The 19,834-nt window shown below is 46.1% G+C and overlaps 2 protein-coding genes across 2 annotated transcripts in view; one reads left to right on the forward strand and one right to left on the reverse strand.

Moving 5' to 3' along the window:
* LOC135216390 (sodium/hydrogen exchanger 9B2-like) overlaps positions 1 to 19,834 on the forward strand; it is a gene marked incomplete in the record, with an annotated part of 345,785 nt that overhangs the window by 129,079 nt on the left and 196,872 nt on the right.
* LOC135216448 (sodium/hydrogen exchanger 9B2-like) overlaps positions 1 to 19,834 on the reverse strand; it is a 110,477-nt gene that overhangs the window by 86,138 nt on the left and 4,505 nt on the right. The window contains exon 2 of the mRNA XM_064251818.1: positions 16,019 to 16,233. Within this exon, the coding sequence (XP_064107888.1) occupies positions 16,019 to 16,233 (215 nt within the window). The remainder of the gene's footprint in view (positions 1 to 16,018; positions 16,234 to 19,834) is intronic.

Here is a 19,834-nt window from a genome sequence, read left to right on the forward strand (position 1 = left end):
TTGGGTAGCTCTCTCGGTGCGTCCGCAAGAAGAGCCAGCAGGTCCGGATACCAAACGGCTTGAGGTCGTTTGGGGAGCCACCAGGATCATTCTGAGATTGGGAGTGACAGCACTCGACTGATCACTTTCCGAATCAGACAGAAGGGAGGAGGAAAGGCGTAAATGAAGAGGTTTGTGCCCAGGGGTGTTGGAGAGCGTCCTCTGCAGCTGCCCATGGGTCCGGCACGGCTGAAAAAGAAAACCTGAAGTTTTCTATTGTGCCGGGTGGCGAACAGGTCTACGACCGGTCGCCCCCACAGGTTGAAGAAGCCTTTCCGCCACATCTTCGTGGAGACCATTCGATTCCTATCACCTGATCCCGACGGCTGAGCTTGGTCCGCTACTACATTCCTCTTGCCTGGAATGTAAGCGTGCTGACAGCTTCTATCGAGTGAGCCGTGGCCCACTCGTGCACCTGCACCGTCAACTGGTGAAGCGGAAGAGACACTAGGCCCCCTGCTTGTTGCCATATGCCACTACTGTGGTGTTGTCGCACATCAACACCACTGAGTGTCCCACCAAGCGGTCCTGAAATTCTTGGAGAGCGTAGAACGCCCGCCTTGAGTTCCAGGGACATTGATGTGAAGGTGCTTTTCGTGATGGTCCCACACACCTGCAGTCAGCAACTCCTCCAGGTGTGCGCCCCATCCCTCGGTCGATGCGTCTGAGAACAGCAGCATCTCCGGGGGGGATGCGTATGGGCACTCCTCTTAAGAGGTTCTTGTCGTCGAGCCACCAGGCTAGGTCCTGCCTCACCTTGTCCGTGAGAGCCACGGGAAAGTAAGGAAGATCCTTCGCCTGAGACCAACTCTCCCTTAGCCTCCACTGGAGAGACCGCAGGTGAAGACACCCGTGAGGGACTAACTTTCTCGAGTGACGACAGATGGCCGATCACGACTTGCCATTGCTGTGCTGCCTGTTCCTGCCGAGACAGGAACCGGCGGCTGCCCCCTCCTGTGGGCTGATACGCAAGTCTGTGGGAAAGACCTGCCCTGCTAACCGTGTCTATCAGGCATACCCAGGTACTTCATCTTCTGCTTGGGTTCGAGATCGGACTTCTCGTAGTTTATCACGATCCCCCAGATCGCGACAAAACTTGAGGAATCGATCTCTGTCCTGCAGCAACTGCGAGCGGGAGCTCGCCAGACCAGCCAATCGTCGAGATACCTCAGAAGACGTATCCCGTGCGAATGGGCCCAAGCTGACACCAGAGTGAACACTCGCGTGAACACCTGTGGGGCGGTTGACAGACCGAAACAAAGTGCCCTGAATTGGTACACCGTCCCGTCGAAGATGAAGCGGAGGTACTTTCTGGAGGACTGATGGATGGGTATTTGAAAATACGCGTCCTTCAAGTCCACTGAAAGCATGAAATCGTTCCCCCTGATCGAGTCGAGCACCGAGCGTGCCGACTCCATCGTGAACCGCGTCGTGCGAACGAAGCGGTTCAGGGGAGAGAGGTCTATCACCGGACGACCACGCCACCCCCCGATGCCTTCTCCACTAGGAAGAGGCGGCTGTAAAAGCCCGGTGATTGGTCCTCCACGATCTCTACAGCTCGTTTCGCCAGCATGGTCTTGATCTCCTGTCGAAGAGCGTTGTCCTTTGATGATCCCCGGACATAGGTTTGTAGATGGACCGGTTTGGAGATGAGGGGGGGCCGAGACTCGAAGGGTAGCAGATATCCCTCCCGAAGGACGTCTACTATCCAGTTCTCGGCACCGTAGCGCTGCCAAGTTGCCCAATGGCTCGCTAGGCACCCCCCCACTTCCGGCAGCAGGTGAGGGGGAACGCCGTCCCTAGCGTTTTCCCACCTCGTTTCGACTTCTTCCCACCACCTCGGGAAAGGAGGGCTGGGAGGAGGGCTGGTTACGGGCCTCCTTTTGCAGAAGTCGAAACAACAGGAGTCTTCACACGGGGCTTAGACGGTGCAACCGTCTTCGCCGCCGTGGAAGCGCCAGCTAAACTCTTGGGCTTAGCCGCAGTTGCTCGAGATTGCCCAGTAACCTTCGAGACTGCCTGGTGAACTAAGCGGTCACTGTCATCAGTGCGCTGCCTTTCCACCGCAGCGTCCACCATCTCTCCGGGAAAGAGAGCGGGGAACTCCTAATAGGTCCATTGCGAAGCCCGAGTGCCACCTCACGCTCAGCCCCCTTGGTCACTCGGGTAAGGACTGCGTCCCTACGTCGAAGAACCAAGTTGGCCCACAGGTTAGCAGTCTGATGGGCGAGGTAAGAGATAGCTCTTCCTCCAGACTGGCACAGTCTCCTGAAAGAAGCCGTCGTCTTCGAGAGCAGAACTCCCAGAGCGCCGCTACTTTGGATATTGTGAGGGACCACAAATCCAGCCAAGAGACTGCCTGGAATGCTGCCATAGCGGTAGATTCCAGGGCAAGTGCCTCCTGCTGCGAGAACCAGAGGTTCTCCGACAGGAGCTGCTGCAGGGACACACCTGGAGTCAGCCTTGCTAACTCCGGGTTAACCTGTTTGCGGCAGTATCGGGTCTTCCGAACGGCACGTAGAAACGCCTCTGACGCTGTAGAGGAGGAAGGAAGCAGCTTGGAAGGACGTCAGGATTTCAGCGAATCCTCTCGCCCTGAGACGAGATTCTCAACTTGATCCAGGACTGAGTCTGCAAGCTCCGATCGCGGCAGCCCCACCATCATTTTGGGTTCCTTCTTAGGACCCCAAAATGACTCGAGCCGGACGTGGGCTCGGCGGTGGTAGCGGCGATCCTTCCGCAAGGTCATTATGCTGACGAATCAGCTTAATGACTTCTGCAAAATTCCTCTGTATCTCGGGAGTAACCGCGTCTTGCGGAGTAGGACCATCCAGTCCCTCCAGCAAGAACAGATCCCGAGATACTCCTCCTTCAGAAGGAGGAACAGCGGCAGACCCCTGACGGTTGCCTCCAACTACTTGCGCGTATGTCCTGGTCGGTCCTAGAACCGTGCCTGGTCCGTACGGCATCATAGCGGGATCGCGAGCGGCGCACCTCTCGCGATCACTCCTAGGTACCTCGCTCCTCCCGGTGTAGCCCGAGGAGGTTGAAGGTACAGGAGAGGCAGACCTGACGCTCCCCCCTCGCTCGCTGGCAGGACCAGCGTGCGTGGGGGGCTGCTGCTGATCGTCAACCCGCGGTGGCGATCGAGCAGCAGGCCTAGCCTTGCCGCTCGCCTGGGGCGAGAGGCTCGGCTGAGAACGTCGACGCTGATCTCTAGCGTCAGGCGAGCTGTTGCTGGTTACCGTCTCCGCCCCGTCCCGATGGGAGCGGCGGTCAGGTGACCTGCTAGGCTCGCTGTCGTGGTGAGACCGGCGAGCGTCCTCTCGGCGCGTCGAGCCGCTGGTACCAGCCGTGGCTGGTACCGACGGCCGCGGGGACCCCTTCCTCGCCTCAACCCGTGGCTGGTCAGCGACCGTCACGTCAACCCGAGCAGCCAGCTGGTCGCTGCGAGAGCGTCCACTGGCCTGGCGAGAGTGTCTGCACGACTCTCCGCAGTCCTTCTGCTCCGCGCCTCGGTCTTGACGGCGAGCGAGCTCGGGCGTCAAAACTTTGGCTGGACGGTCTCCCGTGGAAGAGCGTCCACTCGGTACTTCTCGCGAACTAGAAGCAGCCGAGACGGATCCTGATTTAGCGGCAGAACCGCTAACACCAGGTGAGGACGTACCAGCCGAGGCTGGTACACCTCTGGTCCCCGTCGTCTTCTTCTTTGCAGAGGAAGAGATGGGCCCCGTTCCCGAAGGAACAGGAGGACCAGCAGAAGAGCTCCCCGAATCGCCTGAGCGAGACGGGCCCTTAGAAGATCCCGAAGGAGTCTTCTTAGGGGGGGAGGAGGCAGCCTTCTTCTTCTTCGGCTTGGTAGCCTTAGAAGTCGAAGGGGAAGAGGAGGCAGCAGAACGAACGAAGACGACGAAGACGACGACGACACCTTCCTCTTCTTCCTCTTCTTCTTCGCCAGGCTCCGCAGGACAGACGTCAGGTCTTCCATCCAGGAGGGAGCCGGGGCAGTTGCCGAAGCAACAGGGCCCGACTGCACCTGTCCGGAAGGACCTGAGACTGTAGCAGCACCACCAACAACAGGAGCGACAGGAACAGGTACAGGAACAGCAGGCACAGCAGCGTCTGAAATAAAAGGAGCAGCAGGGACAGCAACAGGTACGGCAGGTACGGCAGGAACCACAGGAGAGCCAGGCGTCCTGTCGGCAGCTACCGTCATTCTTGGCACTGGCGGCAGGTCTAGGGGAGTACTCTTAGGGCAGCGGAAGTCCGGGGTCGGCAGCACAAAGAAACCAGGTGGCGGTGGCACCGTCCTCTTTGGCACGGCAGTAATGGGTTTGTGTACCGCAGCTGTAGGCGTCACCGTCATTACATGCGGCGGCATGTCATAGGCTGGTGTTGTGATAGTGGTAGTGGTAGTGGTCACCACACCATGTGTGACCACTGCCGACCCCGCCAACTGCTGAATCAACCCCTGAATGCTTGGCACTCCCTGCAGCCCCAGCGACTCCCACACCTGTCCAAGGTCGTCCTTCACTGGTGGCACATCTGCGGAAGCAACAGTCGGGTTAGTAAGGGGGGAGGGGTTCCCTCGCGCCTGGGGGGAGACGAACCCCACCCAGAGCGGACGGAAGACCCCGAATACAACTGGACGTCCGGGTAGCGGGCGCCCTCCTCCACACTCGACGGATCGAGCGAGGAGAAGGACTCCGCTACCCCCCCCCGCAGGAGAAGGCGCGAAACGTGGGGGCTGACCGGGAGGCAGGAAGGAAGACGAAGTGTCAGTTACCAAAGGAGTCATTGGAGAGCTTTCCAATGACTTCTTTGGAGGCCTAAGTCTCTTCCTGCCCTCGTACAGAACCCACTGCGCCTCGGACCAATTCATACAGGTAATACATGGCTCGTCCCGGGAGCATTCTCGCCCCCGGCAACGAGTACACACCTCATGTGGATCCACGTCCACAAAAGATCTAAATCCGCCGCATCTACGCCCCTCCAGCCCGGGACACTCTACGGGCGACTGGGGGGCGCGGCAAAATCTCCATTTCTTGATCACTCATGATTTAGTCAAATGTAATAAAGAAATGCAATACTTACAATTCATATACACTCTAACAAACCAGAAAGAGGGCTGAATATGATATTGTCATGTTACAATAAAGTTTTATACATACTTACCTGACAGATATATACTTAGCTATAGACTCCGTCGTCTCCGACAGAATTTCAAATTTCGCGGCACACGCTACCGGTAGGTCAGGTGATCTACCGCCCTGCCCTGGGTGGCAGGACTAGGAACCATTCCCGTTTTCTAATCAGAATTCTTCTCTTCCACCTGTCTCCTGCGGGGAGGCTGGGTGGGCCATTAATTGTATATATCTGTCAGGTAAGTATGTATAAAACTTTATTGTAACATGACAATATCATTTTTATACATTCAACTTCCCTGCCAGATATATACTTAGCTGATTAGCACCCATTGGTGGTGGGTAAGAGACAGCTAACTACTGAAATAGACAGGTAAACAACATATGTTGTAGGTATTAATAAACCTTGGTTCCTACCTTATTAGGCTGAAGACTTCGCGGCTACTGCCTTGGAGTCTGCTTAGCCTCAAGAGCCTCAGCGAGATATTGATCTATGGCTAAGAGTTCTTGTGGGTCTGCCAATGGGGTCTTATCCACTTACTCGGCAGAGCCTAAAGGCCTTTGTCATTGGGTGCTATTCCACTAACATGACAATACACCTTGTTCAAGGAGCACAACACCGATCCCGATCACCTGATCCTAACATCCATGTTAGTTCTAAGATTGCAAGGAGTTATCCCCGAACTCCTTACAAACAACCAAAAACTCGAAACATAATTACACTTTCATTTTTTACAAAATATAAAAAAAAAAATTTTGTACTCCCCTACTAGCCATACATACCCTTGATCCCCTACCAGCAATGACACTATGCTCCCGTGTCGACATCAGTGAGCTTGCTAATAGAAAACCAAGCACATATCTGACAAGAGGGTTTATGTACGATAAAACACAATATTTAAGGATCAGTCTTTGCTCCAAGACCCAGCACTGTATCTGCTGATACAAATGGACCTAGAGAGAAGCACTTCTCATAGGTCACTCTCACAGCCTTCAGATAATGAGATGCAAACACTGAATTGCACCTCCAATACGTAGTCTCAATGATATTTTTAAGAGACATATTCTTTTGGAACGCCAAGGACGTTGCTACTGCTCTCACCTCATGGGTCTTGACCTTTAGAAGACCGAAGGATTCCTCCGAGCAGTTCTTGTGAGCGTCCGTAATTACGCTTCTCACAAAGAAAGCCAAGGCGTTCTTGGACATGAGTCTTTTGGGGTTCTTCACCGCACACCAAAGACCTTGTTGACAAGCTCCCATCTGTCTCTTCCTCTCTAAATAAAATTTAAGAGCTCTCACTGGACAGAGAGACCTCTCTATCTCTCTGCCTACGAGGTTAGTATACCTTTTACTTCAAAGCTTCTGGCCAAGGTTTTGACGGGGTTTTTCGTTCTTTCGCCAGAAACATTGTCTGGAACGAACAGATGGCAGCATCTCCTTTGAACCCCACTGTGGAATCTAGAGCGTGTAATTCGCTCGTCCTCTTGGCTGTAGCGAGAGACAACAGGAATAAGCATTTCCTAGTGACGTCGCGGAAGGAAGCCAGATGTAAAGGCTCGAATTTATCCGATGAAAGAAATTTCAGGGAACCACGTCCAGATTCCAACTAGGTGTTCTAGGAGTTGCTGCTTTTGAAGTTTCAAAGGATCTAATTAGATCGTGTAGATCTTTGTTGTCTGCAATATCTAGCCCTCGATTTCTAAATACTGAAGACAGCATGCTTCTGTATCCCTTTATTGTTGAGACAGATAGGTGTGATTCCTCTCTCAGAAAGAGGAGGAAATCGGCAATATTCACTATAGAGGTACTGGAGGAGGACAGCTTCTGACTCTTACACCACCTCCTAAAGACTTCCCACTTCGATTGGTATACTCTTCTCGTCGAAGCTCTGCGGGCTCTAGCGATAGAGCCTGCAGCCTTGCGAGAAAAGCCCTCGCTCTGACAAGTCTTTCGATAGTCGAAAGGCAGTCAGAGCGAGACCTGGGAGGTTGTGATGAAACCTCTCGAAGTGGGGTTGTCTGAGTAGATCTGGTCTGTTTGGAAGAGATCTGGGGAAGTCCACTATCCACTCCAGTACCTCCGTGAACCATTCCTGGGCTGGCCAAAATGGGGCTATTAGTGTCAACTTCGTGTTCTTCGAAGCTACAAACTTCCTGAGCACTTCCCCCAGGATCTTGAACGGGGGAAAGGCGTTATGCGTCCACACCCGACCAATCCAGGAGAAACGCGTCTATTGCGAAGGCTCTCGGATCTTCCACTAGAGAGCAAAAGTCTCTATTCTTTTGGAGAGGAACGTCGCAAACAGGTCTATGTGAGGTCTCCCCCACAGGGACCAAAGACTTCGACACACTTCTTCGTGTAGAGTCCATTCTGTGGGCAGGACCTGATTCCTCCTGCTCAGTCTGTCCGCTCTCACTTCTTTATCCCTTCCCTTGAACAAATCTTGTGAGGGAAGTTATGCCTCTTTCTTCTGTCCAGGTTAACAGGTGTCTTGTTAACTGAAAGAGGGAGAAAGAGTGCGTGCCTCCTTGCTTGCGTATGTAAGCCAGAGCCGTGGTGTTGTCCGAGTTTTATCTGTATCACCCCGCCTCTGACTATCTCTTCGAAGAACTTTAAGTCTAGGTGTATGGCCACTAGTTCCTTGCAATTGATGTGCCAGGACACCTGTTCCTTTGTCCAGGTGCCTGACACCTCCCTTGCTCCTAGCGTCGCTCCCCATCCCGACTCCGAAGCGTCGAATATAACACTTGGTCTGGGTTCTGCAGGGCAAGCGATACGCCTTCGTTCTTTTGAAGAGAAGGATCCACCACTTCAAATGATCTTTTACCTCTTGTGGAAGCGGGAAGATGTCCGAGAGTTGTCCCGTCTTCCAACTCACACCCCTTTCAGGAAAAACTGAAGAGGGCGAAGGTGAAGCCTCCCCAGAGAGAAGAACTTTTCTAGTGAGGACAGGGTCCCTAAAAGGCTCAGATAATCCCTCGCTGAAGTGTTCTTTCTCCTCTAAGAAGCTCGAGATTTTCGACAAACCTCGAGTGATTCTTTCTCGCGAAGGAAATACTCGAAAACCCCGAGAATCCATCTGAATCCCCAGATAGACCAAGCTCTGGCTGGGGATCAGCTGCGACTTCTCGAGGTTGACGAGTAATCCCAGCGATTCTATCATGTTCCTTGTTACTGATAGGTCCTCCAAGCACTGAATCTCCGACTTGGCCCTGATCAGCCAGTCGTCCAAGTAGAGGAGATGTTTATTCCCTCTAGGTGAAGCCATCTTGCCACATTCGCCATCAGGTTGGTGAATACTTGCGGAGCTGTAGACAGACCGAAGCACAGAGCCCTGAATTGAAAAATCTTGTCTCCTATTACAAAACGAAGATATTTCTTTGACAAATGGTGAATGGGAACGTGGAAATATGCATCTTGCAAGTCCAGAGAGACCATCCAATCTCCTGGACGAAGAGCCGACATTACTGAAGCGGACATTTCCATGCGAAACTTCTTTTTCTGAACAAAGCGATTCAGAGCGCTTACGTCCAGAACTGGTCTCCACCCCCCCGATGCCTTTGGTACTAGAAAAAGGCGATTGTAAAATAACCGGGGAGTGTGGATCCTGCACAAGTTCGATGGCCTCCTTTTCCCACATTTGTTCCACCATTTGAAGGAGAGTCTTTCTCATTACAGGGTCTCTGTACCTCGCTGACAGTTCCCGAGGCGTAGATGTTAGGGGAGGGCTGTCCTCGAAGGGGATTACATATCCCTTCTTTAGGACCGACACTGACCAATGGGTCCGGCTCCCCTTTTTGCCCATACTCCTGCAAAGTTCAGGAGTCTGGCGCCCATGGTGCTTGGAGGAGCAACAAGTCATTTGGTTTTCTTGAAAGGTCTAAAGGAAGACCTTCCTCTCTTGTCAGAGCTCTTCTTTTCTGGCAGGGGGACGAGCCGCTGCACCTCCCACGAAAGGGCTGCTGAGGAGGACGAGAGTCCTTCTTAATCGCCGACACTACAGGGCGTCCTTCTTGGACGTTTGTGTTAGCAGGTCCTGTGTCGCCTTCTCAGTTAGCGAGCGAGATATATCCTTCACTAACTGAGAAGGAAACAGATGATCCGATAGAGGGGCGAACAATAAAGCAGTCCTCTGGCTCGGAGAAACCCCTTTTGATAATAGGGATCCATATACTGATCTCTTCTTCAGGAGACCAGCACCAAAAAGGGAAGCCACTTCTCCCGAACCGTCCTGTACTGCCTTGTCCATGCAAGACAGGACGCTATGGAGAATCGCTGGGTTTTTAAGAAACTCCGGATCTTTAGATTTGTTGGCCAGAACTCCGAGTGACCAATCCAGAAAGTTGAACACCTCTAAAGTGACAAAAAGTCCCTTTAGAAAGTGGTTCAACTCCGAAGTGCTCCACGTCGATCTGACCGATCCTAAGGAGTGACGTCTAGAGGCCTCCACTAAATTGGAAAAGTCCGCATCTGCCGAGGCAGGCAGAGAAAGACCCATAGTCTCTCCTGTCCCATACCAAATACCTCTCTTTCCATGTAGTTTGGAAGAGGCATGCAGAATACCGTCTTTCCCAACTCTTTCTTCTTGTCCATCCAAGAATCTAAAGAATGGAGTGCCTTCTTCATCGAAATTGCAGGCTTCATTTTCAGAAAGGCCGAAGATTTTGCCGTAGCCGAGCTCGAAAAGAGAGAACGAGGAGAAGGAGGAGCCGCCGGACTAAGAGAGTCTCCAAACTCTTGTAGCAATAATGAGGCTAAGACCTTATAACTCGAGAGTCCCTCATTTGCAGGAGGTTCGTCATCAGACAAATCGTCTAACCTCGATCAGAGGAAGGAGAAAGCTCACGTTTGGAGGGAGAGTCCTTCCAAGACCTCCTTCGATCTGAAGGAGAGGAGCTCCTATTTGGAGAAGAGTCATAAATTCCAGGAACGAGTCTCCGACTCCTGCCTCCTGACTCCTGCCTCCTGGCTCCTGACTCCTGCCTCCTGACTCCGACTCCTGCCTCCTGACTCCGGACTCCTGCCTCCTGACTCCTGACTCCTGCCTCTTGGCTCCTGGCTCCTGCCTCTTGACTCCTGACTCCTGCCTCTTGCCTCCTGGCTCTTGCCTCCTGGCTCCTGCCTCCTGCCTGGATGCCTCCACACTCCTGGCTCTTGGCTCCTGCCTCCTGGTTGACTCCTCACTCCTGGCTCTTGGCTCCTGCCTCCTGGGTGACTCCTCACTCCTGGCCGGTGCCAGACGTCTGATAGGTTCATCCACGTTCGTACAGGAAACCTCACCTCGAGTAGGAGCATCGATCCTGGCGGCAGATACCTCCATACGTCTGGAGGATCTTTTGATCGGAAGGGAAGAGTCTTTCCTTCTAGGAGGCTCCTTTGACAGAACTCCTACAAAAGACGAAATCTGCTCTTGCATCGCCATCATGAACCTCGTAACCTCCTCTTTATCCTCTTCGGGAGGAGGGGAAGGAGGAGGGGAGGAGTCCATAGCCTCCACCTCCTGACTCCTTCTCACTCTGGTTGAAAGAATGGCTCTTCTTGCCTTCTTAACTCCCGAAGGAGACTCCTCAGGGAAGTTTTCTGGGCTCGAATCAATCGTCGGAGCCTTCCAACTCCTCTTGAGTGGTCGAGATCGATCTGAATCCCTCCAATCACGTCTCGGAGATGAAGATCCCGACGACGAAAAACACTCACGCAGGACGCTTTTACAATAGCGATCCTCGGCAGTCTGGGGTGTCACAGAAACCGCCGAAGGGACACCTGATCGGTGGGGATTCTCCACAACCTCCTTTCGGTTTGACATTCCTTCTCCTCTGGGCATGTGAGCTTGGAAGAGGTCTAGACCTAGGAGCGTTGCGGAGCCGACCAGATGCCCCCTCCACTACACTGGGGACACTCATATCACTGTCCACTGAATAATCACTAGCCTTACCTTGTATGGCAGCCATTTTGTTTTCCATCAACTTGAAGGCTGCTTTTAGATCCGCAAGTTCTTTCGCTGAATCTACAGGTTCTGCAATAGGAGAAGGGGCTGCAATGGAAGGAGAAGTAGCAATACTTACCCTTGGGGAAGATCCCAAGCTAGGAATTAGTTCAGATCTCGAACTACTTAAACTTCTATAGGAAGCCTTCCTCACTCTTTCTCTCTCTAACTTTTTTAAATAATTAGTTAGATTCTTCCATTCGTTCTCACTCAAATTCTCACATTCCTTGCAAGTATTAGTAAAAGAACATCCATACTCCCTGCAACCCTTGCATACAGTGTGAGGGTCTACCGAAGCTTTCGGCAACCTCACCTTACAGCCTACATTCACACAACGTCTCACAACCATTCCAGAGTCAGACATTTTTAAAGAAAAATCCAAAATCAAGTCCACAAAACAGTCCACAAAAGCATATGCCAATCCAAACAATCCAGATACGTCACCAAAAGTCGGTCAAGAAGATCAATTGCCGGTGAAAAAAGAAAAACCAATCGAGAGGAACCAACAACAATGTTGATGGCCCGGGCGACAGAAGAATTCTGATTAGAAAACGGGAATGGTTCCTAGTCCTGCCACCCAGGGCAGGGCGGTAGATCACCTGACCTACCGGTAGCGTGTGCCGCGAAATTTGAAATTCTGTCGGAGACGACGGAGTCTATAGCTAAGTATATATCTGGCAGGGAAGTTGAATGTACAAAAACTCAAAGCAACGACAATAGCGGGCAGAGCGATGACGAACACGTCCTGTCTCCACACGGCCGAAAGCAAAAGTGATTTGTTTAACTTCCAGTCGTGCGGCGCGCGACGATCGGACAAGCAGTTAACTACCGTTCTCCCCTTGTTCGAAGCTTACGACCGTTCCAGCTGCCGCTAGCTACTTCCTATTGTTAAAGGACCGAGGGTTTGTATTACGTATCGGAACAAAGGCAAAGTAACAAGAACTGAAGGGATAAAGCTACCAGATGGGAGCAACATCAAACACATAGATGAGACTGGATACAAATACCTGGGAATAATGGAAGGCGGGGATATAAAACACCAAGAGATGAAGGACACGACCAGGAAAGAATATATGCAGACTCAAGGCAATACTCAAGTCAAAACTTAACGCCAGATATATGATAAAAGCCATAAACACATGGGCAGTACCAGTAATCAGATACAGCGCAGGAATAGTGGAATGGACGAAGGCAGAACTCTGCAGCATAGATCAGAACACCAGGAAACATATGACAATACAAAAAGCACTACACCCAAGAGCAAATACGGACAGACTATGCATAACACGAAAGGAAGGAGGGAGAGGACTACTAAGTATAGAGGACTGCGTCAACATCGAGAATAGAGCACTGGGGCAATATCTGAAAACCAGTGAAGACGAGTAGCTAAAGAGTGCATGGGAAGAGGGACTAATAAAAGTAGACGAAGACCCAGAAATATACAGAGACAGGAGAATGACAAACAGAACAGAGGACTGGCACAACAAACCAATGCACGGGCAATACATGAGACAGACTAAAGAACTAGCAAGCGATGACACAAGGCAATGGCTACAGAGGGGAGAGCTAAAGAAGGAAACTGAAGGAATGATAACAGCGGCACAAGATCAGGCCCTAAGAACCAGCCGGCACTTGCACAGAACCAGTACAAAAAGAGGCATGATTCAGTGGCAAAAGCCCTCCACTGGAGCCTGTGCAAGAAACATCAGCTACCTTGCAGTAATAAGTGGTATGAGCACCAACCTGAAGGAGTGATAGAAAACGATCAGGCAAAGATCCTCTGGGACCATGGTATCAGAACAGATAGGGTGATACGTGCAAATAGACCAGACGTGACGTTGATTGACAAAGTCAAGAAGAAAGTATCAGTCATTGATGTCGCAATACCATGGGACACCAGAGTTGAAGAGAAAGAGAGGGAAAAAATGGATAAGTATCAAGATCTGAAAATAGAAATAAGAAGGATATGGGATATGCCAGTGGAAATCGTACCCATAATCATAGGAGCACTAGGCACGATCCCAAGATCCCTGAAAAGGAATCTAGAAAAACTAGAGGCTGAAGTAGCTCCAGGACTCATGCAGAAGAGTGTGATCCTAGAAACGGCGCACACAGTAAGAAAAGTGATGGACTCCTAAGGAGGCAGGATGCAACCCGAAACCCCACACTATAACTATCACCCAGTCGAATTGGAGGACTGTGATAGAGCAAAAAAAAAAAAAAGAATAAATAAATAAAAAATAATAATAATAATAATAATAAGATAGGTCACCATCTGCAAATAAGAGAACTAACACCCTCCAAACAGAACAGAGACTGGCAGACCAAGTAAGAAAAAGAATTGGCTCTGTACAACAGAAAGAGAGGAACTGGAAAGAGAAATAACACCCAGCAAAGAAGGACAAGAAGACGAACTAAGAGGCAGCACCACAGAAGACACAGGAATGATGAGCTACCAAACAACGACACACACAGAAACACTTAAGAAGTAAAAGAGGACGGAATGGGTGGAAAAGATCAGATAAGGGATGAAGCCAGATACAGAAAGAACAGATCCCCTCCATGAAAGCCTACAACACAAACACACTAAAGGAGAAAACAAGTGAAGTTAATGAAATAATGAGACTAATACACATCATCAGTATTGCAGAAACAAATAACCTGGCATATGCAGGAGCAAGTCTAGTAGCAGAACTCATGGGGGATACAAACACCAACACCATCATCACATCAAACCCAACACAAACCAAAACAGCAACCATATTGGAAAAGGCACCTAGAAAAACAAATCATGGTGATGAGATCTGACTTGAGTAAACTGAGAGCTGGCAGAAAAGAGGCTAAGAAGCAAGAAAAGAAGGGAGGAACAGAACGAGAAATACAAACGGCAGGAGAGGGGACTAAAAAACACAATAGAAGATATAAAACAGAGGCTTAAAGCCAAAGCACATAAGCTCCAATGGTAAATGAACACGGAACCAACCAAAAAAGACTATCGAGCCAACTAAGAGGAGAAGACAACCACCAAGAAATTCCTGAAGCCAAAGCAAGTAAGAGACTCTGGGAAAACATATGGAGCAATCTGGTATCACACAACAAACAAATAACATCTCATCCAAATGCAGGAAGTGCAATGTGAAAATCGAGACCATAAACCACATAGCAAGCGAATGTCTAGCACTTACACAGAACCATTACAAAATGAGGCATGATTCAGTAACAAAAGCCCTCCACTGGGTCCTGTGCAAGAAACACCAGCTATCTTGCAGTAATAAGTGGTACGAGCACCAACCTGAAGGAGTGATAGAAAACGATCAGGCAAAGATCCTCTGGGACCATGGTATCAGAACAGATAGGGTGATACGTGCAAATAGACCAGACGTGACGTTGATTGACAAAGTCAAGAAGAAAGTATCAGTCATTGATGTCGCAATACCATGGGACACCAGAGTTGAAGAGAAAGAGAGGGAAAAAATGGATAAGTATCAAGCTCTAAAAATAGAAATATGAAGGATGTAAGATATACAATTGGAAATTATACCCATAATCATGGGAATACTAGGCATGATCCCAAGATCCCTGAAAAGGAACCTGGAAAAATTAGATGCTGAAGTAAATATATGTGCCCCAAATGTAATTTGGGGACTTATGTCGGAGCTACTAGACATCTGCTCAAAGTGCGAATCGACTCCCATGAAGGGGTCCGCTACCGTATGGGGACAAGGATTCCCTACCCTGAGGCATCTAACATACGCAACCATTCTAAAATATGAAAAACTCTAATTAATGTTGAAAACTTTAATATTATTGGCCATAGTTCCAACCAAACTGATTTATTTATACTTGAAACACTTAACATTAAACTGTTAGCTCCTCAATTGAACACAATCCTATTCTACCCAGTTGTTTTTGTCTTGATATTTTAGTTTTTTTCACTCTCTCCTTCCCCTTGCTTTGTTGCTATTTCTGGTTCTGTTCTGTTCTTTGTACCAGCAGGTTAGTTTCCTTTCACTAGTGTTTTTCTGTTATTTCAGTTACTCTTTTGTAAGTTTCATGCATTAGTGTTTTACCTTTCTTTTTATATTGTGCAATCTAGTTTTTTGTCTTTGTATATCATACATTTAGTATTTTACTTGTCTTCTGACTGTTAACTGACCTTCTATGAAATATACCATGGACTTTCTTGTCTCATCATCCTACCCATTCAGTAATTAGGCATACACATACAGTATATGGATAATGGGGTTGCCATGAAAGATATAGATCAGTGATGATATATCGTTCAGAAACATCGACATTAAGAAGGAAAGAAGAACAGAAGCTGGAAGAAGAAGAAGAAATGAAGATGCTGAATGAAAGGCTAGAAGATGAGAAAATTAGTGGTACAAGAGCATTATAGATCCGAGATATAAGAGACTTGGTTCGGGCATGTGGTAAGGATGAGTGAGAATGGCTTGGATGTAAACTGTTATGGGTAGAAGGGTGACAGGGAGGCAATGGATTAGATGGCCAGAAAAAATGATGGAAGATTTGGAGAAAGTTGGTATAGCTGAGGCTGATAATTTTGCCAGAAATAGTTGAATAAGATGCACCAAGATAACCAAGCCCTTGGTTTAGGGATAGGGATAAAGGAGGGGATGAAGAGGATGAAACAGTTACGTATAATCTTAAAGTTATAACTCACTACATAACAGCATGAAACTACTAAATCACTGTGCTAATCTGATATATACCTATGACTATGATGATAAATAACTACCAAGACATTTGGTGAAAAATTTTTTCTTATTATATAAGACATACAGCACCCTAAAGAAAGATAAACATGAACTTTCCTGTAATGATACTTACTCTACCATGGGGAGGGCATGTGAAAGCGTATTTCAGAGCTTCTGTCCGAGTAGGATTTTCAGGCAAGTCATAATGTTTTCGCATTAAAACCTGACAGCATTTACAACTGGAAACTAACTTTTTGGGGTAAGATGTACGACCAAGATCGTTATCTGATAATTTCTTCTCAGAATTTCCCTCCCAGCCTTGCATGTTTTCCTCAATAACTGTTGAACCTGCCAAATAAATTATATAAAAACATTAATATAATGAACGAGGCAAAAATATTAGCAAAACTCATTGTACGTACCTATTTAATAATTATTACTTATGAACATAAAAATTATTTATGAACATAAAACACGTAAACACTATCAGTAATGTATGCATAGGCATATGGTGATATACAGTTATATAAGGAAACACAATTACTTTTTTCAGTCATGCAGTGAAATATGTACATACAGTGTAAGAAAAAGGACACATTTATATTCACTATCATAAACAAAGGTGACAAAATACATTGAATTATAATGACACTTACCTTGTAGAAGTATTATTGCACTTTAGCCATTATATAAGTACAGTATGACAATACCCACTATTTCATGATAATTATAATTATCCTGTCCAAGGTGATATTTTCTCCCAGTTTAGAATAAATAATCATATAGAAATATAAAAATATCCAGTACTACTACAAAACCCACTACATGTGAACCTCTTGTAAAATCAAAAATATTAGACAAGAACTCAAAGGGAAGAAAGCAACTTTTCATTTGTAATTATTGTTCTTCTTAAACTGATATCCTGTAGTTAAGAAGGAAATAGGCTTTTGGGAGTCAAATTTTGGGTATTTTCCTTACTACATGAGAAGAGCTGGATCAAAGATAAAGATACCCTCCAATCACATTAATACTGAGTTTCCATTATGAAGAGGTAACACTAAAAATACATATGCAAACATGAACATAGTAGTTAAGACATTTTCCCATTTCAGTTCTTGCGACCTGCAAACTCGGTGGTCTTTCCACTATACATGCTCTCCCCTTCCATTATAGGTTAAAACTACTCAATGATAATTATAAAAATTTCAATCCTCCCCACCATTCCACTGCTCCACATTTAAGATATTTCTACAATTAGGTAGATATCAACCATAACAATGTGCTTTTGTGTCACTACCAATGTAGCAACAAGAACACTTACATTTTTAAAATGTGATTTTATCTGTTAGGTAATTATACACTCAAAGGAGTGGCCAAAAAATAATTCAACATGGGGTCCAAAGGATGCTTTATAAAACTTCATGTATTGCTTATATAATGTGCCTGGCAAAGCAAAATATGTAAACAGTAACCCTCTATGGGCAAAATTCACATAAAAAGCTTATCTTAGGAGAACAATGTACTCCATTCAGTTCTGAGGTAAATGTACCCAGGTTTATAGCTGAATCCTAAAACCTTGACAGAATATAGAAAAACTACGGTAAAATGTCCAAATTGAACTGCAAATCTGGTATTCCTATATTTTTTTTATGAAGCTTTATCATTTTGGGATGTCACTGATGTTTCATTTAGCAAAAAGTATTCTGCAGACCTCTGACCTGGCCTAACCAGCCTAACTAATGAATAAAGAGCCAGCAAATTATACACAAAATGACAAACAGTCTTGCAAAACAATACTTAAAATTAATAAATGAACCGGGAATTGAATAAATCTAAATTAAGATTTACTTACAAAGTTGAAAACATCCTTAGCTAAAGACAGGATATATAAGTCATCAGGGATTAAATGTCAGGCCTTGTTCATCCCTGCAGCATTCTCTTTACATAGAATTTTTTAATCTATGCATTTTACATGAGAAGCCAAAGCCATAGATAACTGAAAAAATTCACCTCTCCCTAACCAGCAGACAAAGTCACGATAACTTAAGTAGGGCAAAGGCTTAAAACTCATGGGAGTTATGCAATGGTTTTCTTCTTGTAGGAAATCCAAGTTCTTTGTTGAAAGCAACAAACTGAATGCAATAACAACTCTCTTTACACAGCAAATCTTGGTCTTTCTTTTCTGGCACTATGGAGAATGAACAGTTCATTAGTCTGTTACACCTCAGGTACAATCTTTAACAACTAAATGAAAGGAATTTTCAAGGTATCATGAACAACCCACTGTTTACCTACAGACTAACCCTTTACTTAAAAACTTGTCATGCATTTTAAAATAAACTAAACTAATCCAATAAGACTGTTACCATGTACTAAAATCTTACTATCTAGAAAAAAACTTCTAGAGGTCTACTACAGTTCCAAAAATTTATAATTTATAAAATTATCTAACAGAGTTACAAAAAAATACCAATGCTGTACTACATTGTTCTATAATAAATGAAAAACACACTCAGGACACTAATACACAACATGAAAAAGCATGGGTGAAAAGACCATTCAAGAAGTAGAGCAAAGGTATTTGCTACAAGATGGGGTATCTACAAATATTATATAAAAATGTTCTCAGTGTAGTATATTAACTGTGGAATGTAAATTTCAATAGAACCATGCAAACTGCCCAATATTACAAACAACATCAATCTATATCACTACACAAAACAATGACTAATACATAACTACCAAGTCAGCTATATAAATATCACTACACAAAACCAGGGGAACAGTGGTAATCTATAATCCAACATCTGCATGTACCTCCCAAGGCCTCATATGTACTTATTCACGTTTTCAGGGGGAAGATAAAATTTCAGGTGGAAAACAGACAATATTACATAAAGAATTCATCATAATCATCACCATTACTCACATTTGTAAAATTAATTTCTTGATTAACTTAGTACCTTAGGGATGGTACACACTGTTTGAAGAAAACCACTAAACTGAATAAGCCGCCAGTTTCAGCCAAAATAATTTACTGCAAAAGACATTGTAAACAATTAACTAGTACCTTCCAAACTATTTCTGACCAAGGTTAAATGATTCCTCCCCCCTTTTTCCCCAACTAAATTTTCAAGATTAAAAATAGGTTTCACTATGAAAAAGGAATACATACTACAAAAAAAACTTTGCCACATAAATACGTATGTGTAAGGCATAGAAGTAAAAATCATAAAAGCAACCTAAATCAGAAGAAAAATTCCTTTTGTTTTTGTCTAATGTGTGGCCATAACTTGCTGTTAATTTAAGACTTGAATGGATGTATCTTTCCATACTATTTTCCGTTTTATTCCACTCAAAATCTATATTTTTTGTTTTACATTTAATCAATCAAGAGAAATTTTACAGAAAAACTCATAGTCACTTCAAGTAACACATTCTGATAACAAATACCTGATGTCATATGATGAGTGCTATGTACTGCAAGTATATGTGAACTTTTACTCTAATAAAAAGGCAAATGTCCTCGTTGAATGGGAGGGATTACCATAAATATGTCACAAATACAGCAATTTTTTCACTAAAAAATTAAACATATCAATGTTTGAAAACTAGACTACCTGCATATACATAGTGCTATATTGGATAATTCCTCTTACAAGCAATTAGTTGTGGCTTAGTAAAATGTAAAAATGCATGCATTGGTTAAAGAATTATGGTATAAAAAATATTCCATTAAAATTCTTTAAAAAACAAATTTAACAAAATGGAAGGCTTCTATCCTTCTGTAAGATTTCAATTGCACTTGTCAGTTAAAAGTTTTTTTGCATAGACATTCATGAAACATTGTTTGATTTGATTTTGATTTATATAGATTTTTGGCAATGGCAAGCACTCGGGCAACTAAGGCCATTTCAGTGCTGAATGGAAATTGACAGTAAAAGTTTTG

The sequence above is a fragment of the Macrobrachium nipponense genome, chromosome 6 (genome assembly GCF_015104395.2).
Source record: "Macrobrachium nipponense isolate FS-2020 chromosome 6, ASM1510439v2, whole genome shotgun sequence".
Taxonomy (NCBI): Eukaryota; Metazoa; Arthropoda; class Malacostraca; order Decapoda; family Palaemonidae; genus Macrobrachium; species Macrobrachium nipponense.